The sequence below is a fragment of the Meles meles genome, chromosome 2 (assembly GCF_922984935.1).
Source record: "Meles meles chromosome 2, mMelMel3.1 paternal haplotype, whole genome shotgun sequence".
Lineage (NCBI taxonomy): Eukaryota > Metazoa > Chordata > Mammalia > Carnivora > Mustelidae > Meles > Meles meles.
This window is the reverse complement of record NC_060067.1, coordinates 8,463,405-8,489,213: the sequence shown is the minus strand read 5'-3', so window position 1 is coordinate 8,489,213 and position 25,809 is coordinate 8,463,405. Positions and strand designations below refer to the sequence as shown.

At 39.3% G+C, this 25,809-nt stretch overlaps 1 protein-coding gene across 3 annotated transcripts in view; it reads left to right on the top strand.

The window, feature by feature from the left end:
• The first annotated feature begins 15,274 nt into the window (after positions 1–15,274).
• Positions 15,275–25,809, top strand: part of MTHFD2L (methylenetetrahydrofolate dehydrogenase (NADP+ dependent) 2 like) — a 143,870-nt gene continuing 133,335 nt past the window's right edge. Inside the window, exons 1-2 of one of the 3 annotated variants that reach the window (XM_045998112.1) lie at positions 15,502–15,540; positions 18,163–18,196. Coding sequence is in view for 1 of the 3 variants with exons in the window: in XM_045998110.1 (XP_045854066.1) it covers positions 15,401–15,540 (140 nt within the window). In the remaining 2 variants the exon portion in view is untranslated. Of the gene's footprint in view, positions 15,541–18,162; positions 18,197–20,325; positions 20,427–25,809 lie in introns of those variants that run through there. The other 2 variants (XM_045998110.1, XM_045998111.1) reach the window with 2 other exon arrangements.

Below are 25,809 nucleotides of genomic sequence, written 5' to 3'. Positions count from 1 at the left end.
ACTAAGTATAATCCTTATCATAATGCTTTATAAGTTTTTGAGATCAAAGAAGTCACCTGCTATTAATAATTTCTGAAGAGTTTCTTTTTTAAACCAGAAGTGGATATTGAATACATTATTTTTAAATCTTGGAATCCACTCTGAGTTCAAACTACGGTGAGATGGTCATGCCTGGACTTAAGGAACTTCTGGACCCTGGAGAAGCAGGTGGAGTCCTGTGGTCTATGACCAGCCATGGAGACTTCAGAATTAATTTAAATGGGAACCTAGACAGCAATACCGAACACGTTCCTTGTGATTTCGACAACACAGCCTCTCCCTTCTCAGCCATAAGTGAGATTTTAGTGAGATTCTGAAAGCAGGACAAAAAAGCAAACAAAAAGAGGCCGAAAAAGACTGTTAACCAATATATGCAGGATATTCTATGGTGGCAACTTGGGAGATCCACTTCCAGATTAGCGAAGACAGAACCTGGTGCATAGAGCTACACGTATTATGTACATATTACATGCACAGTCATAAGTGCTTTCTGATTGGTTATTGCTGAAAGGATTCTATCTCACATCTTAACTGACATCACTCATAGTCAATGGTAGAAAATTGTGGTAGTCCCTGTGGAATGTTGTATCCCTATGGTTGCTATAATGCCTGAGACACATTTATTTTGATGTGTATTTGTGGTTTTTTAAACCAATAAATACCATTAAATCACTCTAGAATTTTAAATAAACCATTTTCTAAAAGGCAGTACTCTCATTTTTACTAATCCAAATGGTCTCCTTTCAGAGTTGCATTGAAAGATGGAAAATTAATTTGCTTGGCTCCTGAGGATGTATTATTGAAAAGATTAAAGACAGGTACCCCACATGTCAAAGGTCCTGAGGAGAAAGTTTTTCTTCTGAAGTAGATGGATATTTAAATAAAAGTTCTGCTATAGATGTGAATGAATCGTGACTATACCTTTCATGTAATAAATTATCCCTACTAAATGTGGAAGTGATCAAATTGGCATAAGTTATCTTAGGCAGATCAAAGCACAGGTATTTCAGCTACGAGGAATTTTGAGCAAAATTTCCTTTTTTTCCTTCCCCCTTGGGCAGAAATCCTTCAACTACAACAAGTGTCGCTGGAAGCATCAGATTTGGGAATCCCGGCAAATCACATGCAGGACAAACAAAAATAATTCTTCAACTTACCACGTTGTAGCAGAACATGAGAACATGGAAGACGAAGAGAAGAGCTTAGAGCCAATGTGTGGGATCGTCTGTGGATTGGTGCTCCGGGGAAGAGGCACAGACGGACCAGCTTGTACCGTCTCCGGATCATATGTAACAAAACCACCCAACTGCTAGTCCATTATAAAACTGGAGGGATCTGGATCTGGATCTGGTTTTGTTTGTAAAATAAAGGCAATTACTGTGGCTTTTTTGAGCTCGTTTTCTATTTAGTGAGTGGTAAAAGTAAGTTTACAATAGAAAACTAATCATTGAGATCTTGTGTTGGTCAAAAAATCCGTTTCGAGATGGTTTCTTTCTTTTCTGGAGGACTAGAGTGAAAGCAAGGGTTAGTAGGCTGTTGGTTGAATTATTCAATTAAGTTTAGCTTACTTGGTTTGGAGGTCTGATTCTGTATACCTAATGACCCTGTTCTAACATTCTCACCTGGATTTTTCTACTTAAGCTCAAGTGAATATTCACTGTGTGACTTTCTAAACACATTGAGAAATATTAAGCCTTTATCACCCTTGGCAAATGTTTCCTTTTTGTATAGTGCTATAGAGAGGCTGTATAGGATCAATAGTTTAAAGATTTACTTATTTGAGAGAGAGAAAGAGCCCGAGCAGGGGGAGGGGCAGAGAGAGGGAGAGAGAGAGAGAGTCCTCAAGCAGATTCCCCACTGAGCATGGAGCCTGACTCAGGGATTGATGTGGGGCTCAATCCCAGGACTCTGAGTCCATGACCTGAGCTTAAGTCCAGTCAGACACTTAACCGACTGAGCCACCCAGGCGCCCCTAGGATTAATAATTTAAATGCGAGTCCTGGTACAGGCACGTTGAATTCACAGATCAGACCCTATTGCTATGTGGCCTTGAACAAATTGCTTAACTGCTTGCAATTTCTGTTTCCTCACTTCGTCTGGATGCTCTATGCTCTAGTTGTATCAAATCACTTCTTAGTTCTCTGAAAACAGCATTTTCTGTTTGGGCTCAGGGGCTTACAGATGCTGTTCCCTGTTGCTAGAACATCTTTCACCTCCACACCTCCTTGACATTTCTTCGGGTTCCCTTTTTATGCATTCTTCAGCTTTTTATAAATCACCTCCAGGGGCTTTTTCTGAGCCCTCTAAGTATTAACTAGCTAATAAAGTGTGGTACTAACAATCACCTCATGTTTACCCTGATTTGCTAGTGAAAGGAAAGAGAAGTCAACTGACTTGCCCAAGGTTATAAATCCTGTTAAGGGCATAATGCCAGGATTGTTCCATCCCTTTCCTGTCCTTACTGCTCCCTCAGATACCACGGCCAGCTCCACCCCGATTGCACCTAGTCTGTGGAATGCCGAGCCTTCCCTCCTCAAAGAAACCCTCTGTGTGTTCCTGGGTAAGGAGCATTTCTTCTCCGTGACATGGTAATTCATCGGGTGCCGCAAACATCCTGATTGTTACCCCTTGCCAGCTCTGAGCCTTCCCTCACTGGGTCATCAAATGCTTTGATCTTAATCTGGAATGATGCCTATCTCCTGGAGTTTCTCCCTGCCATTGGTGTTAACACATTGCCCCTGTAATTTGGTTAGCTCTCCCCAGAGGCCACATGGGGATCCCACCGCTCCTGTGTTTTTCCACTTTACTTTATAAACAATTCACTTAGGGCCACCTGGGTGGCTCAGTTGGTTAAGCATCTACCTTCTGCTCAAGTCATGATCTCAGGGTCCTGGGATCAAGCCCGCTTTGGGCTCCCTGCTCAACGGGTTGTCTGCTTCTCCATCTACCGCTCCCCTGCTTGTGATCTCATCAGCTTTCACTACACCATTGTCGTAACTTCCTAACTAGTCTCCCAGACCCCCCAACTATGCCTTCCCAACAATCTAATGCATCGCATAGTCGTTTTTTTTAAAGAGCAGATTGTTGTTGTTTTTTTTTCTCTTATAGATTTTACTTATTCATTTGGGAGAGAGAGAGAGAAAGCCTGAGAGGGGGAAGTTTCAGAGCGAGAAGCAGGCTCCCCACTGAGTAGGGAGCCAGATGTGAGACTCAATCCTGGGACTCGGGGACTGAGCTGAAGGTAGTCTCTTAACCAACTGAGCCACCCACGTGACCTCTGAAGAGCAGATCTTAAAAGGTCCTTCTTCCACTTGAGATTCCTCAGTGCCCGCCTGTCACCTACGGCCAATGCCACCAAGCTTAGGTTGAGTGTTACTTTGCACCTGCACCGGCTGCCATAACCAAGTAGCGCAGACTGAGTGGCTTGAACCACAGAAATTTGTTCTTCTCATAACTCAGGACACTAGAAGCCCCAGATCAAGGTGTCCTCAGGCTTTCTTCTGAAGCCTCTCTCCTTGGCTTGCCAATGGTCATCTTTTCCAAGTATGTTCATATGGTCTTCCCTCTCTCCTTGTCCCTGACCTTAATCTCCGATGCTGATTTTGACTCCTGTTATATGCGTAAGTTGTCACTCTTGTTCTTTTTCATATTTTAAGAAAAACCTACGGGAAGAACACGCTTCCGGCCCCATGGTTCTTTTTAAACTGAACTAGCTCGATTTGCATAACATTCCTAGTCTTTACTTTCTCTATTTTATGATTCTCCTGGGAGGAGAAATCACTTATTTGGAAAGGATAAGTCCAGCATGCTAAGTTCAGTGCCTCCTGTTCTGCCATGGAAGCGAGTCCTCCAAGTGGATGAAACCTCTCTGGTTCAAAATGTGTGGTTGACTTGGTGCTGGCTGGTTTGTAGCATTCACATGGCAGCCTATTTGACTCATACACCACGTTGCATCTTCTAATGAGTTTGTAATCAATATTGTATTAAATACTGGCTTCTGACTCTATACACCATTAATTTCCCATTTCACTTTTTTCTTTCATTTTCTTTTTAAGTGTTGAGGGGTTTTCTTGAGTTCTTTAGACATCCTAACAGCAAGTTTATAATCATATTTTATTAAAAGCCTTAAAAATCCAGGTGCCTGGGTGGCTCAGTCAGTTGAGTATCTGACTCTTGGTTTCACCTCATGTCATGATCTCAGGGCCATGGGACAGAACCCCTCTTTGGGCTCTGTGCTCAGCAAAGAGTCTGCTCAAGATTCTGTCTGTCTGTCCGTCTCTCTCTCTCTCTCTGCTCCTCTCCCTGCTTGGGCACTCTTTCTCTCTTTTGCTCTAAAAATAAAATAAATAAAAAATTTTTAAAAACAGTTTTAGAGATCTAAAATGGATGTCTAATCCATTTTTAACAATGACTGTGGACAATTTAATCAATTGTCAGTTTATTGATATAGGCACATAGTATGTGCTAAATAAATGATTATTTAATTAAATTTTAAGTCATTGTATTCATATATTCCTAAGTAAATGCAACACTATCTTCACTGTTATGTGCTTTCAGGTCTGATTCCCCAAATTATTCATTCTCCCACCTGAATAGCAGTTAAGAGCCTTCAGTAAAGAACATCATGAGGATGCGGATTATTCTAGTTTTAGAGGCTAAGAAAGGGTTTCATTTCCACTCAAATATAGTACCAGAAAGGTGTCTCATATAACAATTACCCATATATACAAATAATGTTATAGCTACCAGATATAGTAGCCTGTAGACAATGAAGGAGATAACAGTCGTAAGGACAAGAGCAAACCACTCCTCACATCGTTATTTAATAAACTAGTGAATTTAAACCAAGAACCTCATCTGTGCTTTGTATTAAGAGTAATGTTGCCCTTCAGAGTTCTTTTCAGGGACTGAAGTTATATCAGTTCTTTCAAATTAATTCTTTAGGCAGAGTTTTCCTTGGACACAATGTGATGATGTTCATAAAGTACTTTAAGTAGTAAAAAGAAGTCTTGCTTTGAAAAGGTTATGTAAGTGAAGTTCCTGGAAGGAAGAGTGTTAGGGTTCAAGGTGTGGCTGTTACAACCGATGGACTTCCGTATGAACCCCAACTTTGGCACAGACTAGCTGTGTGATGTTGAAAAAGTCGCTTGAATCCTAAGACCCTCAGATTCTGTATCAGTAAAATAGAAGGAAAATAGTTAATTCCCTGTAAACCGTTACAAAGTTGTTGTAAGGACTAAGTAAATGTAATGCTTGTAACACAGTACTACAGTACCAAGAGTACAGTAAGTTTCCAACGAATATTAGCAAGTACTATTTATTTTTAATAAAATTGTTGACTTTCACATTAACTCTCTTCCCTTTATCCCTTTCATCAGTTAAAATCTATATACAACTCATTTGTGCCAAGTGGATTTCAGTAAAAGTATGGGTAATTCCACAAACTAGGCTCAAAACCATCTATTTCACTGTCCTTTCTACCTACACATGAGCACATTATTGTTATATGACAAGGAAAAGGTGACTTGGAATGTATGTATAATTTCTTTTCTCCTTGGAAGTGTACCATAAGCACAGTATGTAAAAATCCAAAAAATGTTCTTTTCATCTGAGACTTTTTTACTATTCATAGGTTACATTTTTGTCCTCTTAACAACTTCAGTGGGGAGTGTTTGGGATAAGGAAAAAGGAGTTCTGCTATCCACTGCTCACCCCTTTTCAATTATAATGACTCAAGTAGATTTTCCTGCACAAGGGAGTTGGAGCCACCAAAGAAATATGGACAATTTTATGTGACTACCAAATATCAATAACACTTCATTATAACATTTCTAGTTGAGTCCTATTAAAAACACTTCAAAGGAACATAATTAATTATGAACATTCTACATTATGAATAAGCATTTATTTATTTTTAAATATTTTATTTATTTTTTGACAGAGAGAGAGATAGCGAGAGAGGGAACACAAGCAGGAGGAGTGGGAGAGGGAGAAGTAGGCTCCCCACCGATCAGGGAGCCTGATGCAAGGCTTGATCCCAGGACCCTGGGATCATGACCTGAGCAGAAGGCAGATGCTTAGCGACTGAGCCACCCAGGCGCCCCTAAATTAGTATTTATTTTATTCTTCATTTTCATAGCTAGACAACAAATAGTGGTGAAGTTTTAACATTTTGTTATATGTGATTACAATCAAGCAAAAATAACATATATATGAAATCTCCAGAGCAGTATGCCCAAACGTTGACAGCACTCATCTCTGCAGACAGGGATTATGATGACGAGAGTAGCTTCTACTAATTCTTCTCCTCTTCCTCTTCTTTCACTCAGTTTTTCTGTAACTTTCACATTTTCTATAATGAGCATGTAACCAAGAATATAACCTTTATTTAAAAAGAATTCCAAGGTTATGTCTAAATGACCTACAACGTCTAGATGAAAGTCAACCTTGAGTCTACTATTTAGATACACTGATGAAAGAAGCTTCATCTCTTCCACAAGCAGCATTTTGATTTTCTGTATTATTATGGCCAAAAAATGTTTGAACAAATTTTATTACTAAATTCTTCCAAACGTGCTAGTGAAAAATTTTCATACGTATTATTCTTTCCTGTGCGTTTACATGCATAGGTGGTATTCAGTATTTACTTAAATTCAATTAGCCAACATATAGCACATCATTAGTTTCTTTTCTTTTTTTTAACTGTGATATGTTAGTCACCATACAATACATTAGTTTCGGATATAGTGGTTGATGATGCACTTTTTAAATCATCGCCGGACTTTTGAGTTCATGAAATATGGGTGCCCTCTAGAGGCCAAATTACTTACAGAAAATCAAAGTGATTCATAGTACTCTTAGAAAAGGGTTTTCTTCATTAGAGAGGGATGCAGATTACATCTAAAGAGAACCAACACATGTTTCAGCCCTGTGTTTTACCAATTTTGATTCAGTATAATGTAGATAATAAAACTTTCTTAAGTGTGTAGTTTGATGCATTTCCCAATTGTATAGTCCATGTACTATATATATCACGATCAAAATACGGAACATTTCCATCAACCTCAAAAGCTCTTTTGTACCCTTTTCAGTCAGCCCCAAAAAATCAGTACAATATGGAATAGAAATGGTGAGAAAAGACATCCTTGCTTTGTTCTTAATCTTAGGGATATTTCATCACGAAGCATAACTTTAGCTGTGGGTTATTCATAGATGTCCTTTATCAGTTTGATGAATATCCCTCTATTTCTAGTTTTCTGAGAGTTACTTTTATCACGAAGAAGTGTGTAATTCTGTCAAATATTTTTTCTACATCTATTGAGATCATCATTGTTTTTTTTTCTTCAATCTGTTGTTATGGTGAATTACATTGATTGATTTTTAAATGTTGACCAGACTTACATTCCCAGAATAAACTCCTTTGATCGTGATATATTACATATATTTATACATATTGCTATTAAATTTGTTATTGTTTTGAAGATTCTTGTTACCGTGCTGCTGAGGGGTCTTGGTTTGTAGTTGATCTTTCTTGTAATGTTTTGATATTAGGGCAATGGTGGCTTTAAAAAGTGAGTTGGGAAGTTTTCCTTCTTCTATTGGCTGAGAGATTTGCATAGGGTTGTTATTACTGCTTTCTTAAATGTTTGAGGGAATTCATCAGTGAAGCCCACTGCCTGAAGATTCTTTGTCAGATGGTTATTAATTACTAATTTGTTTTTAAAAATCTACATACAGTTATTAAATTTAAAAAATTGGGGGTCAGTTTTAGATGATTTGTGTTTTTAAATAAACTTGTCTATTTTATTTCAATAGTCAATATACTGCATTAAAGCTGTTTATATTATTACTTTATTAATGTTTTAATGCCTTTAGCATCTGTAGTGATAACCCTTCTTTCATTCCTTATCATGATAATCTGTGAGCTTATGAGGGAGTTAATTTTGCCCTGCCTACATTTACTAAGTTAGCCTGCCACAGTTGTGTGAACTCTTGCAGAAGACATGAGATTCCTGGACAGAGACAAAGAAACTTGTTATGGCAAGAGTCGTTACTAAAAGTGACCAGTCCAGAAGGGAAATGAAAATAATTCCATTTATAATAGCACCAAAAATTCACACGAAACATAATAATAGACCTAACCAAGGAGCACTTGTACACTGCAAACTACAAAATATTGCTGAAAGAAATTAAAGACACAAGTAAACAGAAAGACATCCTGTGTTCATGGAGAGGACATATTATACATCTTAATATTGCTAAGAGGCCAATATACCCAAAGCAGTATACATTACTAGATTTAATGAAATGACTATCAAAGTCCTAAAGCCTTTTTTTTTTTTTTTTGCCGAAATAGAAAACCCATCCCCAAATGCATATGGAATCTCAAAGTACCTTGAATAGCTAAATAATCTTGGGGGGGGGTGGGGAAGAACAGAGTCGGAGGTCTCACACTTCCTGATTTTAAAACTTATTACAGAGCATGTTGCTAACTTGGATTTGCTCATATTATTTTATATCCTACTATTATGCTAAATTGTTGAGAAACTTGCTGTTCTTACCTATACTTCTCTATAGTTAAAGTGTTTTTTCTCCTCCTGGCTGCTTTAAACATTTTTTTTCCACTTTGCCATTGATTTTGAGCAATTCGATTATGATACGATTTGATGTAGTTTTCTTCAGGTTTCTTCTGCTTTGGGTTCATGGAGCTTCTTAGAGTTTATACTTTTCACCAAATTTGGAAAATATTTAACCATTATTTCTTTAAAAAGATTTTTATTCTCCATCTCTTCTCTTTTGGGAACTCCAGTTATATTTGGTGTCTTGAATTTGTCCCAAGACTCATTGATGCATTATTACATTTTTTTAGCCTTTAAAAAAATACATTTCAACTTTGATAGTTTCTACTGTTTTCATGTTCACTGATCTTTATTTCTGCCACATCATTCTGCCAGCTAGAGGAAGGGACAGACCTATGGCCATATAGACAGATCATATAAGAAAGAAGTGGGGGGCACCTGGGTGGCTCAGTGGGTTAAGCCACTGCCTTCGGCTCAGGTCATGATCTCAGGGTCCTGGGATCGAGTCCCGCATCGGGCTCTCTGCTCAGCGGGGAGCCTGCTTTCCTCTCTCTCTCTGCCTGCCTCTCTGCCTACTTGCGATTTCTGTCTGTCAAATGAAAAAACAAAATCTTTGAAAAAAAGAAAAGAAGTGGAATTGCAGATAAGGAGGAATGAATGGATTAGTAGCAAGTGCTTTTGGTGCAACTAGTTGTACATTTTTAAAAAAGATTTATTTATTTATTTGAATGAGAGAGAGAGCATGTGCAAGATCACGAGGGGGAGGGGCAGAAGAAGGGGCCACTCCTCACTGACGGGGAGCTGGATGTGGAGCTCAATCCCAGGACTCTGAGGTCATGAACCTGAATCAAAATCAAAAGTCAGACACTTAACGTACTGAGCCACCCTGGTGCCTTGATTGCACATTTTTTAAAAGAAATTTTATCTCTACTCCACACTGTACATTGTAATAATTAGAGATTTAAACATGAAAGTCGCTTGAACTTCAAAAGCTCTAGAATAAACTAATAGGACTACATCTCTAGAATCTTGAAATACAGGAGGACTGCTTGGACATTACAGTGAACTCCAACCACAAAAGTATAGACTGATCAATCCAACTGCTTGTCACACATGCAAGAGGCAAAAAAGTACTGATATTAAAAATATATTAAAAAAATAAAAATATAACCAATTCTTATATCAATAAAAAACAAACCCTTTGAAAAAGAGAAAATTAAAATGGCTAATAAATTAACAGATGTCTCACACATTAGTGGTCAAGAAAATATAAATTAATACCTCAGTGAATATTTTTTGTTACAAAGTGAACTGACTAAAATTTAAAAGACTGAGAATGCAAAACCTCACTAAGGTTGTGGCTCAATAACTTTTACTCACTGCCATTGGGCATGAAAATTACTAAGTTAACAATAAAATATTTGTCACTAATTTTTATGTTCAAAAACTTTTAAAATTGTGGTAAAATATACAAAACCTAAAATTTACCATCTTAACCATTTTTAAGTATATAATACTGTAGTGTTAAGCACAAACACATTGTTATATAGCCAGTCTCTAGCACTCTTTTCTAGAGTTTCTACTTTTCTTTTCTACTATTTTCTTACTCCCCTCCCCCCCACTACCTGGCAACCACTGTTCTACTTTCTGTCTTTGCATCTAACTACTCTGGGCATCTCATACAAGCAGAATCATACAGTATTTGTCTGTATGATTTTTATGACTGGCTTCTTTCATTTAGTATAGTGTTCTCAATTTTCACCCAATTATAGACGTGTCAGAATTTCCTTCCTTTTAAAAGTTGAATGACATTCCACTGTAAGTATATACTACATTTTGTCTATTCTTTTGGATTTATACCTGGAAGTGGACGCAGGTGGGGAAGGGCAGAGGAAGAGGGAAAGAGTCTGAAGCAGGCTCTATGCGCAGCATGGAGCCCAAGATGAGGCATGATCTCATGACCCTGAGATCATGACCTGCGCTGAAATCAAGGGTTGATGCTTAACTGACTAAGTCACCCAGGCATCCCTGCATTTTTCATTTTTAAAGGAACGTCTATACTGTTTTCTACAGTGGTTTTACCGTTTTATGTTTCCACCCGCAAAACTCCAAAAAGTTTCCAATTTCTTCACATTCTCACCAACACTTGTTTTTTTGGTTTTGTTTTTGTTCTTTGATGGCAGCCATCTTAGTGGGTGTGAGATGCCCTGTCATTGTGGTTTTGATTTGCATTTCCCTAATGATTAGTGTTATTGAGGTAGTCGTCAGAATTAAGCTTGTGCCCGCAGCTAAATTTAGTTTAGGAAAGAAAAATATAAGAAAGTCTGACTTAGCATTTAAAAATCAAATCCAACTATTTTTGACTATAGGGTCATAATTTTTCATATTCAGTGCTTTGGGGGAAAGTCTATTCTTCAAACAATTCCTCTAATCAAAGTTGAAAAACATTTCACATCCTCTGTGGTGCCTCAGGTTCATAAAAAATCAACAGTAATATACATATTTCTCAGTTAAACAGCTAAGAATGGTGATATCACTCTTGTCCAGTGATGAGCCAGATTAGCTTTCAAGGGAGTTACATTTCTGATGACCAGGGCACCATCCAGAAACCTGGGGAAAATTTCTCATGGTACAACCCAGCTGACTGATATTAACTTCTCCATTTGTAAGAACAGTAGCATAATGCTATGCAGGGGTGTTTTATTAATTGAAAAGAAAAGAAAACCAACATGTGTCAGAAAACTTGTAGTTACCCAAAACCTGGCAATAACTTACCATACACATTTTCTGGTATACTTAAAATTTGGGGGAAAAGTTCAGTTATGTACTCCATGTCTCTGGCAGGAGTAGTAGCTCTGACCAAATCTCCTCAGAAGTGGCTCTGTGGGAATTCATTGGGCATTTCATTCCATTCCTGCTGAGTCTAGGCCCAATTCATTCATTCATTCATTCATTCATTCATTCATTCAACAGATATTCTACGAGCACTTAGTGCACTACCCATTGGGCTAGGCTCTGGGGATAATGCTGTGGAGGACACATTGAGATGAGGTAGTAGGTAGCCTTGTTAGTGGGGCTACCTTTAGATGACAGGGGAGTGTCTCCTTTGCTGGATGCAGGCTTTTCCATCAAGATGGCTTTAATGAGTTCCTCAGAAACAGCCATAGGGCCCACTTTGATACATTGGTTATTTTTTAAAGACTTACTTTATTTGTTTTACAGAGAAAGAGGGAGAGAGAGGGAGCACAAGCCAGGGGAGTGGCAAGAAGAGGGAGAGGGAGAAACAGGCTCCCCGCCGAGCAGAGAGCCCAATGCAGGGCTTGACCCCAGGACCCTGGGATCAGGACCTGAGCTGGAGGCAGACGCCCAAATGACTGACCCACCCAGGTGCCCCAGCCTATTGATTATTTTAAATAAAAATTACTTAAGAAACAACCAGTATAAGGACACTCAAACCCTCCTCTGTCTCCTCCGATGCAGAAAACAAACCTTTCATATGAAAGATAACCTCCCTACATTAAATAATAAAAAGACATCCTTATCACCAGAGATACTGATTTTAAAGTAAAAAAAGCTGCAGAAATAAATCTTATTACTTACTGGTCTACTACTTCAGCCCAAACATCTGCTTCCTTATCCTGTTAATTCCTCAACAATTTATCATCTCTGTTAAAATGTATACAAACTCTCTGCTTTGGTCGCTTCTTTATGTCTCAATTTTATAAGCAGGCCTCTGTGCACACATAATAAAACTTGATGGTTGTAGTTGTTGTTCCTCCTGCTAACTCGTCTCATGTAAATTTAATTCTTAGTTCAGCTGGAAGACCTTGAGGGTAGAGAAAATGTTTTCCTTCTCTTCACAATGATAGTTTCCTTGTGAATTACATTCTTTGGAATGTAATTTAGGTTGTTCATTAGTAGGAAGTATATGCTGTATCTGTGAGGAGAGAGGAAGAGAAGCTGTTGGGGCTCAGCCTGGGGTAGAGGATAGGGGCATTGATTGGTGTATCTCCGTAGGAGATAGTCACGTATCCGTCACAAGGCCAGATAATTAAAGAAAGATTTGAATCGATGTGGTTATATTTTGAAATGTGATGGTGCAAGGGCACCTGGGTGGCTCATTGTGTTGGGGCCTCTGCCTTCGGCTCAGGTCATGATCTCAGGGTCCTGGGATAGAGCCCCACATTGGGCTCTCTGCTCAGCGGGGAGCCTGCTTCCCCCTCTCTCTCTGCCTGACTCTCTGCCTGCTTGTGATCTCTGTCTGTCAAATAAATAAACAAAATCTTTAAAAAAAAAAAAAGAAATGTGGTGGTGTAAGTGCATTCCTTATAAACCTTCATAAATTAGTTTTCAAGAAATGACTGAACACCTACTCTTTGCTCAGTGCTATGCTAGTATAATGGGGATGTAAAAGAAATGGGCTATGTGGTACTTGACTTCATGAGGGCATGCCTTCTTCCATCCCACGTAGAGCACAGATCACTGCCTACATTGCTAGACTCGTAACTACTGGGCTGGAATCCCTGGAATTCCTTCTGTGGGATGATCACTCCTGCCTGTTATCCTAGCCTAATCAGACTACAACTGCCGGGGACAAAGCTACAGCAATATGAATGTTAGGGTAACTGGCTCCTTGTAATGAGGAAGACTACATACCAGAGGAACCCAGAAATGTCTCATCAATTAGAGAGATGGAGGCTTATTGTAAGATTTGGGGAAGGGTAGAGATGACATTTACATAAAACGGTATTTTGGTAGGTTCAACGGCGGAAAAGAGCTGTGTGAAAAGGGGTCAACACCAGGTTGGACTGCTAAGTGGACCCAGGGGCCTATTCCTTGGAATTGATAAAGTCAAGATAGATACGGAATGTATTCAGAAATCCCTCATCTGAAGCTTTTTTAAGGTAGGCTGGAAATAAAGGCGGCTTCTTTGTTTGAAATTGACTCAGATCATGCCCAACAGGAAGAATAGGACGCCTCGTTCTTATTGATATGATTTTAAACAGCAACTTTTATGAGTTATGATTTTAGAGAAAAAAGATTCTAAGTAAGAAAGCAGTGGTCAAAGAGATTGTGATACTTCATAGCTGCAGCCTGACCGTGAGAGAAATACTCTTTCCTTCCCCTTGGCAGCTGGTTTGTATTTGTCTCTTATCTGTGTCTGTTATTTGTTAAAAAAAAAAAAAAAAAAGGTAACAGGTCCAAAATGGAGTAGCTTATGTTAAGTCCCATGTTATCAAACTGAGAGTGTAGAGGCCAAGGACAGGCCGCACCAAGATGGGCTCCTTTGGTATGAAAATTATTTTGACTTGAAAACAATCCACACCCAGCAGATTGAAAAAAGCTTTTCACTTCCCCCTCAACTGCCTGCTTTACCAGCAAGAGAGCTATTAATAGAGATTCTTCTTTGAGAAACTTATCTGCATAATAGGGCACTTTGTTTTCCAAACATCTCATTTCACCTTCCCGCTAGTGGTCTCTCTCCCTTTGTATCCTCAGACCCCTACCCCTGTCCTTAGCTGATATAAGCATCATGTTGCCTGACTTTCCTGACTTTGGAATCTCCATGTCCCTGTGGATTCACCATATGCATGCAATTAAATTTGATTTTGATTCCCTGTACATTTGGTATTAAATTTTATTTTCTCCTGTTAATCTGTCTCATGTCAACTTGATTTTAAGTTTGTCTAGAAGGACCTCCCTAATTCTTCTTCCCCATTAGTTTCTTTTGTCCTAGATATGGAATCTTAAACCAGCAACCAGCAATCACCTGGTCAGCACTAGCACCTGGTCAGCACTAGTCAGGTATTGTACCATCCCCGAAAGGAAAGTGATTTTGCAATAACAAACCCACTTTTTGCTAGTATAACTTTCTTCTTCCTGCTCCCTTCTGCCTAGAAAAGTCTACCATTTTGCACAGCTCCTCAGAGCGCCTTTCAATCTGTTAGATTGGATGCTGCCTGATTCAAATTGATTTTTGCTCAAAGAAACTCTTAATTTTTAAAAATAAGCCTTAATATGTCTTTTAACCTATCCCAGCATAGTTTGACTTTTACTTTTTCAAAAGGAGTTGATATTTTGCTTTCTCCTTACGTGTCAATGCACCACACAATGCAGGTTCCTAAACTGTGTTAAGTTGGTCATCAACTCTGGAAAACACAGACATTGGTCAATGCATATCCTCCCGTAAAGGTAGAGGCACGTACATTCCAAAGTTCAGGCCTTCTTTGTTTCCCTCTCCAGCTCCCAGGTATCCCAAGAGGACAGCAAAGGAGTAAGAAGCAAAGAAGCTTCTGGCTTTAAAATCTACAGAGCGTGGGGGGGTGGTCGGACAGCTCTGGCTCAGGTGAAAGGAGGCACGCTGCTTAGGCTGATCAGTTTAGACGCCGTACCTGCGCCCTCACTATAAGACCAGAGGTGTATGGGGTGGGTGAGAAGTCACACCGCTAACCCGAGTCTCAGGGACGCATCCACCCCCTCCTCCCCCCCCGCCGCCCGCGTCGCGCCGGGCGAGCCCCACCCCCAACAGGCCAGGAGTCTCTTCGGCCCCGCCCCCGACCGGTTCGGAGCCTGGTTCCTGGTCCCGCCTCCTGGCGTCCCCTCGTCTCCGCCCCCAGCCCTGATGTTGGCTCCGGGCCCCGCCCAGGCATGGCGCCTGAAGCCTGCTGCTGGAGCGACTGGCTCTTCGGCCCAGCCGGCTGGGGGCGGAGCCCGGTGTGCAGCTGCGAGGACCGCAGCGGCGGGAGGTGGAGCCTCTGCCCGGAAGTCGGCGATTTGCGGCCATGGCAGGGCCGACCCGCGGCTTCTCGCTGCTCGGCGGCCAGCTCAGCCGCGTGCGGGCGCAGGGCGGGAGCGCGGTGCTGCCGGGGCTTCCGGGAGTAGCCAGGCGCGTGTTCCGGGGCTTTCGGAGCAGCGGCGTGAGGTACGGACGCCCGGGACGTTCGCTGCCCTCGGGTGTGGGTGCGGGCGCGTGCGGAGCCGCCGGCTGCGGGCGGGGCGGCGCGGCTGCGGGGTGGCGGGTGTGGGTGCGGGCGCGTGCGGAGCCGCCGGCTGCGGGCGGGGCGGCGCGGCTGCGGGGTGGCGGGTGTGGGTCGCGGGTGCCGGCGGAGCTCTTCCGCGTCCGGCCGGAGGCTAAGGCGGCAGTGTGCTGCGGCGGGGCGGGGGGCGAGGCCTGCGTAGGCTCCGGACTTGGCCTTGAGGGCCTTGCGGGTTGGTCGCGTCGACCTCAGTGGGGCAACTGGGACGCGGTCGGCCTCGAGCCTTGGCGCCAGAATATTCCCACTAAGGCGGAGGCACAGCGAGTGCTTTAGTGGGACTGTCGCGGCCCGGGAGAGGCGCCTTGGAAACAGGTGGTCCGGTTTAGGGCAGCTGCTTCCGTTTGGGTTACGGATTGTTTCCTAAACAAAGGAGCGAGCGTGGTCCCGATGGTTCACTAGTGTTTGAGTTCCTTTGTTGACGGTGATTCTGGGTCTTTTCTAATATTCTTTTTTTTTTTTAAATATTTTATTTATTTGACAGACAGAAATCACAAGTAGGCAGAGAGGCAGGCAGAGAGAGAGGAGAAAGCAGGCTCCCCGCGGAGCAGAGAGCCCGATGCGGGGCTCGATCCCAGAACCCTGGGATCATGACCTGAGCCGAAGGCAGAGGCTTTAACCCACTGAGCCACCCAGGTGCCCCCTTTTCTAATATTCTTGATGATTTCATAAATTCAGATGCTAATCTTTTTAGTTTTTTTCCTGTATGGCGTTTCCAAAACCTCTTCAATCTTAGATTGAAATTGTCAGTCCTAGAATCATTGCAAGTCTTTGGACCCCGTTGCTGGCCAGTGCACTGCACGGACGGAACGGGGTATGGTGGTGCCCTCGAGCTCTTCGCCTTTCCGCCTTCTGCTTGTCGGAGTTGCAGACTCAGACCTGAGCATCTAAAAATACATTCCCTTGACCCAGAGTCAGTCCAGAAGAGATGCTGTTTTCAGACTTTCTGGGCTTCCAATAACACGTGTTCACTGCCGTTCTGCAGTGACCAGCGCAGTTTCTGGAAGAAAGTAATAATCAGTAATGTGGAAACGTGGCTGCTGCTTATTTAATTTAAATTGATGAGCTCCCATTTTATACACTTTACTTCTCAGTCTTGAGTGACTAAAATAAGAAAATATATTATTTCCAGTAGGGTTTACTTGAGATGTAGTTTCTGTTGATTTAGTCTTCCACGAGGATATGAGAGTATAACTGATTCTGAGTTCTGCTGAATGACTCTCTGGTGTCTGGAAGAATTTGCCGGTTGGTTTGGAACTGTACTACCTAGGGAAAGCAGATCTGTAGAATTCTGTTTGAATTGCAGAATTATAGTATATAATATACTACAGAATAGTATATTATATGATAGTATATAATAATATATAATATATAGTATATAATATGTTATAATATATGCTATATATAATATAGTATATAATAATGTATATAATAGTGACTATAGTCACTTTTTTTTAAAAGGAAGAATTTTTTTTTTAATTTTTTAAAGATTTATTTATTTGACAGACAGAGATCACAAGTAGGCAGAGAGACAGGCAGAGAGAGAGGGGGAGGCAGGCTCCTGCTGAGCAGAGAGCCCAATGGGAGACTTGATCCCAGGACCCTGAGATCAAGACCTGAGTCGAAGGCAGAGGCTTTAACCCACTGAGCCACCCAGGTGCCCTCTTTTTTTTTTTTTTAAAGAGTTTATTTATTTGATAGAGAATACAGTTAGGCAGAGGGAGGAGAGGCAGGCTCCCTGCTGAGCAGAGAGTCACTCTTACAGTTTCAGTTGTTTTAAGGCGTCTTTCCAGAGTGAGGATAGCGTTTTCCAGATTGTGTAAATTGATGAAATTCCCTTTGTCATCTTGATCTAAAGAACCCATCACCCCATCCTCTCCATGTACATTGAATGGGGAGTCCAACAGTTACAACCCAAACATTTCCTGGAAGCCACTTGCTTCATACACATGTGCAGGAGCAAAGAGATAATTCAGATCTTTTAAATTGTATTTAATGCTTTCTTTATAATTTAAAATAGTTGAATGCAACAATTGGAAAGCTATTTTTTTTTTTTTTAAGATTTTATTTATTTGTCAGAGAAAGAAGGAAGGAGGAGAAGAGTCAGGGGAAGGGGAAGCACACTCCCCACAAAGCTGGGAGCTGGACAAGGGACTCCCATCCCAGGACCCTGGGGTCATGACCTGAGTCAAAGCGAGCCACCCAGGGCTCCCTGGAAAGCTGGGTTTAGTATAAAGAAGTATTACTTCCAACTCAGCTGCTTTGACCCCCATTTGATATAGGTTGTTACTATAAAAATAAATAATACTTTTTGGTAGTTTTTATTTTCTTAAGGCTGTGCTAGTCAAGTTAGGATAGGGCGGTGTTTTTGTCATCCTGTTGGCACTGAATCCATATATAAAAGTGAGGTTGGCTGTCAGGTAGAGAAACACCTGTGGACTGTTGGGTCTCGGGTGGGGAGGAATTCGGACAGTGTGTTGATGCTTATTGGTGTCTCTTTTCTCTTCTAGGACCAGCAGAGAGAAGAGATTCCATCTTCCAGAGGTCGCCACTGTCTGCCTCCCCACTTGTCCCCATCCTCAGTCATCTTTTTTAATATGTAGTTACACGTTAGTTGTCTAGTTCTTCATAGTTAATGTGGTTTAATCTGACATCAGTCCTGTTGATTTGAAATTTGAGCTTTAGTGTTATTTTTATTGAAAATTATCTTTGAGTTTGATAAACTCTTTCCCCAGTATTGACTGCTCTACATTAACAGATTTATTGCCAGTTTCTTTTTTTTTTTAATGTTTTTTATTTATTTGACAGAGAGAAATCACAACTAGGCAGAGAGGCAGGTTTTCATATTTTTGTCTAGATACCTATACTGAGAGAACATACAAGTACTTCCTTAGTGAAGTTTTTTCTTTAATTGGAATTTCAAGAAATAATCTTTGACAAAATTTGAAAATTACAAAATGTTGAAGTATTTAAGTTTTCTCTCATTTTTAAGATTTACAGTGAGTTTCTTATTTCCTCATGAGAAATTAGATCTTATTAATTGGAAGAACATATATTTACTGTCAAAAAAATAAACAAGCCCTTATATTTGTTGCAGCTTATTGTTTCATGAAATAAATTATCTGAACAGCCAAAACATTAGAAATAAAAAAAAATTAGTGATTAAGGTTTTACTATTTTTGCCTTTTTATGTAAGTTTACAAATCAAAATGTCACTAGATTATAAGCATCAGTGCATCTTTGGCCCAGTGCCTCCAGCGTACAGAGCTAGGCAGCAGCCTTTCCCATTTGAAGGGGAGGTTACATACCTTGTACGTTAATGCCATGGTCAAAGCAAATTTGCAGGTATCCTACAACAGGGACTTTCCAGATGCTGCTTTAGGTCATCCTGCCTGAACTCATTTTCAATAATTAAATGGCTATCCTAAGCATTGGTTCCATGTTTATCCTGTTGGAAAGTGATTCCTAAGGTCATTAATTTGGCACATCTCTTTTCTCCCCTTCTCCTGCTATGATGCCTTTTAGTATTTGCAAAATTTTGTGTCTAGCCGATAACTTTTTTTTTAATTTTTTTTTATTTTATTTATTTGACAGAGATTAGTAGTAGGCAGAGAGGCAGGCAGAGAGAGAGGGGGAAGCAGGCGCCCCACTGAGCAGAGATCCCGATGGGGGGCTTGATCCCAGGACCCTGAGATCATGACCTGAGCCTAAGGCAGAGGCTTTAACTCACTGAGCCAAACCTCACCTTTCTTTATGTCTCATTGCCAATGGGTTTATAATTTTTGCAGGTAGACCAGCATTTAAAAAAAAAAAAAACCTACAATTTTGGAGATACTAAGAGATAATAGTTTATCTTAGTTAAATATTCATGTGGAGGGAGTAGTTGAATTTTATAATTGAAAAAAGACCAAATTTTATCAGTGAGGCTGTTCATTTTTATTCAGACTCTCCTGTCTAGTACTCATTCAGTATTTCTGAGTAAAATTATTTGATGTTAAGATCCTTTTATCCTCATGTGAAGCTTGAAGGATTCAGATTCCAGTTAGGACCATTACTAAAGCTTGTTTTTTATAGACTGATTTCAACCAAGATAAGAGTTAGTTCCAATGAATAGCAAAAGCAATTTCTCAAAATCATATTTTGTTAGGAAATGTGATAGTGTGGTTTTCCTACCTTAATGCCTTACCTATCTAAGGAGATAGCTATCTGATTATAATGTTGATTTCTAAGCAGTTCTTTTTTTTTTTTCTAAAGATCTTATTTATTTGACAGAGATCACAAGCAGGCAGAGAGGCAAGCAGAGAGAGGAGGAAGCAGGCTCCCCGGCAGAGCAGAGAGCCCGATGCTGGGCTCTATCCCAGGACCCTGGGATCATGACCCAAGCCAAAAGCAGAGGCTTTAACTGAGCCAACCAGGCGCCCCTCTAAGCACTTCTTAATGTCACTTTAAATTTAGAACCTACATGTTTTACCATTTAGTATCTATGTCCCGGCTGTTCAGAGATAATGTATTCTAATGTAATGTCTTCAAAATAAATTTTTCTGATTAAAATGGGTCAGTAGATGAAAAAGGACTAGTATTAATATCAGATCTTGTTACTCAGTCATGATGTTTGGAATAATTAAGCAGTTTCTTTAATGACTTGAATCTTTGTTTTTCAGATGTTATCTTTTCATTTTAAAACCTTGATTGGATGATTAAAAACAAGAAAAAACAAAACCACTAATAATTTTCCATGGTAACATACTCTCCTAGGATTCTGTGGAGCCCAGTGGTAGGTTTTAAAATAGTTTGGCTTGGAAATGATTAAGTTGTAGAGGGAGGCTTAAGAGCTTGGCACTTTGGAGAAATTTGAACTGTCAATAAGTGGGATAAATTAATGATTAGTGATAAATGAGATTTGCTGTTAGGTGCCATTTGGACCAGATTAAATACTTAAAAGATAGAAAACTTTGTGGTCAGAATGGAACATAATCTAAACCTAAATTAGTGTCAAAGAACTCAGGGTTGGTTGTTATCCAAGAACACTTATCCAAGCTGCGCCACTTAACATTACATCATGTCCATTTTCTATGTTGTTTTTACTAACATTTTGTTGGCTGCGTTATATTACATTAAGTCAGTTGGTCATAACTTATATAACCATCTTGGTATCATTCAGGTCTAGTTCTTAGGACATAGGATATATTTTATTCTCAGATTCAGGTCATGGTTTGTCAACATATCAACAAGATTTGTTTGTTCACTTAATGATCTGAAAATGATCAGTGATCTATGTTGGTTTCTATAATTACTTACAATAAAGAGTGTACCTAGAACCAAAAGACTATCCAGAGATTCATAATTCTAAAGTTAGGGCATATATAGTTTGAAATAGATGTCTGTCTCTTCCCCTATGATCCTCTTTTGTTTCTTAAATCCCACATATGAGTCAGATCATATTAAACAAGATGAAATCAGAGAGAGAGACAAAACACAAGAGACTCTTAATTATAGGAAACAAACAGGATTGCTGGAGGGGAGGGTTGTGGCAGGATTGGGTAACTGGGTGATGGACATTAAGAAGGGCACATGAGGGCACTAGGTATTGTAAAATATTGATGAATCACCTCTGCCTCTGAAATTAATAATATATTATGCATTAATTAATTGAATTTAAAAAATGTGCACTCCCTGCTTTGGTTATTTATGAGTAATTGCAACAAATATTAATTGCCTTTAATCCAGTTGTGTTGTTGAAAAATAAAATCTTACTAGTATTCAGTGAACCTCTATTCTGCTAAATGCTGAGATTTTTTGCATTAGTATATCCTTTTACACTCAAAACAGCTGAAGTGGACTATTACTATTCCTAATCGATTGGGTGATTGAGGCTTAGAGAAACCAAATAACTTGCCCAGGTTAACAGTAAATAAATGGTGAAGACAGGGTTTGAACCTTAATGATCTACACAGTGCTTTGCTCTATAAGCAATGAATAATTATTGATGTATCTCACTATAGTTCCTCTTTTTGAAAACATTAAATCTCGTAGTACTTCTCTGAATCAAGAAAGCTAATTTCGCATATAAATCTTAAAAATTATCTTGTCAGAGTCCCTTAATGAAGGTTACTTTTTCTTTTTTCTTTTTAAAGATTTAATTTATTTATTTGTCAGAACTGGGGTGCACAAGCAGGGGGTGCGGCAAGCAGAGGGGGAGGCAGGCTCCCCGCTGAGCAAGGAGCCCAACATGGGGAGTCTCCTGACCTTGAGATCATGACCTGACCCAAAGGCAGACGCTTAACCCACTTAAATACCCAGACATCCCATGAAGGTTATTTCTTAACCCGAGACTTTATGAAATGTTTTAGGGGATCCATAAACTCAGATAGGAGATTACTAATCTCTAAAAAATTTAGCATTTTCTTCAGTTGTAAATGTTGGCAACAAATCACAGTAATATTAGCAAGTATTTGAGATATTGCCAGTAAAAACCACAGATACTTAAATATAAGTGTTTAGGTAGCTTCTGATGTTCTAATTTACAGGTTAGGGACCTGAAAGAGATGATGAGTAACAGAATTATGCAAAATGAGAACTGGGCTTTAGGTTTTGTTTATATTGGTTTACAGAAGTATAATTTCTGATAAAATAACTTTTAAGGTGTTAAAATATAGTATTTAGGATGGGAAATGAAATGTTTTTAAAATTACATAAACTTGATATTCCTAAGTATTCGTTCACTTTCAAAAAAATTTATTTCAAAAGGCTCCCTAGTACTAGTGATTGGTTTTATTCAATATATAATTTTGCCCAGGTTCCCTTGGGTTTCATTTCTGTTGTCCTAATCAGACTGAAAATCTCCAGGTGAGACTGTGAGATACATCGTGATTAAGCTATGGTATGACCTGCAGAGAAATTTGAATTGCTAATGATTGTATTAGACTTTTTAAAAAATCTTTATAGATCATAAAACAGTCCATTGCAGCTCTAAAGTTGTGATTGAAAATTGTATTAAAACCTAAATGCAGAAAAAAGAGCCAAGTATACACATTAAATGTACTGCAGAAATTGGGTAGATTTTATTTGTGGTTATTTTACTCTTTTATGAAGGAGTATTTTAGTACCCAAGAAAAGCAGTGATTTTTTCCCTTCTATTTGCTACTTTGCTTTAGTTAATTAAATACTGCATTTTGTTTTAGTACCCATAGATTAGGATGGTTATGGTTTATTTCCTGGAAAATACAGAGGAGTAAACAAGCTCATGCAAACAACACTAAATGATTGCTCCTTGGTTGTTTGAGTATGTCACCATCTGTCACTTAAAAGAGCGATTTTTACAAATCAGCCAGTGAACATTTAGCCAAATCCCTTTCTGTAAGTTAAACAGAGAATATTCCCATTATGTAGATAAGAAAATTGCATTTCTTTCAGAGCAGTTAAGTGACTCGTCCAACCTCATTATAGCTCCTGATGACCAAGAAAGAATTCACTGGATATGTAAGCAAAGGCATTTTTTTTGGGCAATTAAAATTGCAGTTTGGGAGATCCAGATTCAGGTAGAAATCTGACTCCTGAGGAGGACAAAGAGGGGACAGAATTACAAAGCTAAAGGTCACAAGTGTAGTTCTCATTTAGGTCTCAATGCAAAACAGATTGAAAGTAGGTTAACTGGGATTGGTTGGGTTAATATGCAATTAAGGGATTTGAAGTGATGAAGTTAAGTCTAGGCTGAGGGCACATAGCTGGCAAAAAGTTCAGAGTTCCTCCAGTGAGGACCTGCATAAATTCCTCCTATAGCCTTTCCACACAATTGTAAAGAGACTTTCTTAAGCTTGCTTGCTCCATTTTGAAATCTCCTTTTTACACTATTAATGGTGAAATGGTTGATTTCTGGCTGGAGGTAAATAATTTGTAAAGCATTATCCTGCCCTACGACTCATCCCCCCCCCCCCCCACTGTGATTTATTGCTTTTTGATGAAGCCACATTTGTGCCAGCCCAGCAATGGGAGGAGAATACTGAAAGGGAGAGCTCTCTGTCCTGCCTTTTTTGGGGGTCACTTGCAACATTACCTATTCAGGAAATGTCACCTGAGCTAGTAATGACAGGGTGCATTGTGTGAATCGTAGGGGTCAAATAGACTGCCCTTCTATTAATGGCAATGTGACTATATATTTTAGACCAAACCACATTTTCAAGAGTAAAAAGAGATGTTAAAATAATGAAAATTTCATGGGGCACCTGGGTGGCTCAGTCAATTAACTGTCTGCCTTCCGCTCAGGTTGTGATTTCAGTGTCCTGGGATCCTACCCCACTGTTGGGTTTCCTGTTCAGCATGAAGTCTACTTGTTTTTTTCTCCTCTGCCCCTCCCTGTGCTTGAGTTCTTTCTTCCCTCTCTCAAATAAATAAAATCTTTTAAAAAAATAATGAAAATTACATATTTGGGATATTTTACTGATTTACAAATATTTTAGGACCTATAAAAAAGTCCTGTTCAAAGCTGTTTTCAAAATTAACATTTTAAAAGGTAATTTATATCCTTATACATTAAAACAATTGAAAAATTTTGATCTATTATATTCAATTTTTTATGTTAATTATGTGACCACTAACTTTCAACACACGCTGAATTCTTGCTACATATTCTTGAATCAGTTTCTTAGCTATATCTTTAACACCTTGACACTGATTGTTTTCTGGAAAAAAAATCTTATGCTTAATGTAAAAATTAAATTTGCTGTTGCAGTTTTCTTAAAAGTTGTAAATTATTCTTTTCTTTAGACAATGTATTTTTAGTGTTCAAAGTACTTTCTCTACAGATGCCAGGCACTCAGAGCAAGCTGCTAAATGGAACATAGTCTCAATTCTAGTTTTTTTCATACTGGAATGCGAAGATATTTTAGCTTAGATATTTTCACAATAGCTGTCTTTGTGTCTCCTTTCAGAGTCTCCTTTCTTTGGCAAATACTTATGTTAAATGTCATCACAGAAGTTGTCTCTTTTTAGGACTTCTAAAATATTTTGTCATGTTTGTTTATTTTTAAATTTTTCCATGTTTAGATGCAGTAAAATTACACGTCTTCTCAGTTATATGCTATCACATTCCAAAATATAAATGTATTCCATGAAAAATAACTCCCATCAGAAGATTCTTCCCACAAATTAGAATATTTCAAATTAGGATTATAGATGTATTTGTTTACTAAGGCTGCCACAAACTAGATGGTTTAAAGCAACAGAAGTTGGGTCTCACACTTCTGGAAGCTAGAAGACAAATCAAGGTGCCCACAGAACCTTGTTCTCCTCTCTGCTTGTGGCAGTCCTTAGTTTTCCTTGGTCTTCAGCTGCAAGGCTCCAATCTCTGCCTCTGGCTCACGTAGCCATCTTCTTGTGTGTCTTCACGTGGAGTTCTCTGTGTTTGTGTCTCTGTGTCTTTTCTGATGGGGGTGACAGGCATGTTGGATTAAGGGCCCACTCTACTCCAGTATGACCTCGTCCTCATGCTACATCTTCATTATATTCGCAAATACCTTATTTCCAAATAAGGCCACAATCATAGGTGCAAGGAATGAGGATTTGGGAGACATAATTCAACCCACAACAATAGACTTTTAGAATTGCTTTTGTATCATTTAAGCCATTATTGTTCAATTAGTTCTCATATTGCTTCTCATGCTTTTAAAGGGATAAATTTCTTCCCTTGCTTTTGAAGGGATATGATTTCTGTTTGTAAGCTTTGGTTTCAGTGACTACAATTCCATTCACTAAAGTTACAGATCTCAAGTCCCCTTTTTTGGTGTATTTTTTGAATGTGTTTATTAGCAATTTCCAACAGATTTTGAACAAAATGCAACAATCTTAGGCCTTCTTAGGCTAATTCACAAAATAAATTTTCAAACATTTATTTCTAAAATCTGACACAGGCAGTGAGGAGAGTACATTCTGCCATGCTGAATTTTTTTTTTTTTTTTTTTTTTTTTAGAATAAACCTAATAAGGCTTGCAATTGAGTTACAGTATCTGGGTTTTTTGTGTACATTTTTGGTTAGTTTTGTTTTTGATTCACACTTTAGTTAGTACTAGGTTATAGCTTGTTTGCACATAGCTCTACGGGTTTCGGGTACATATGCTTCACGGGTTTCTTCATATTGAAAGGGACTGACCTCCTGTCAGTAT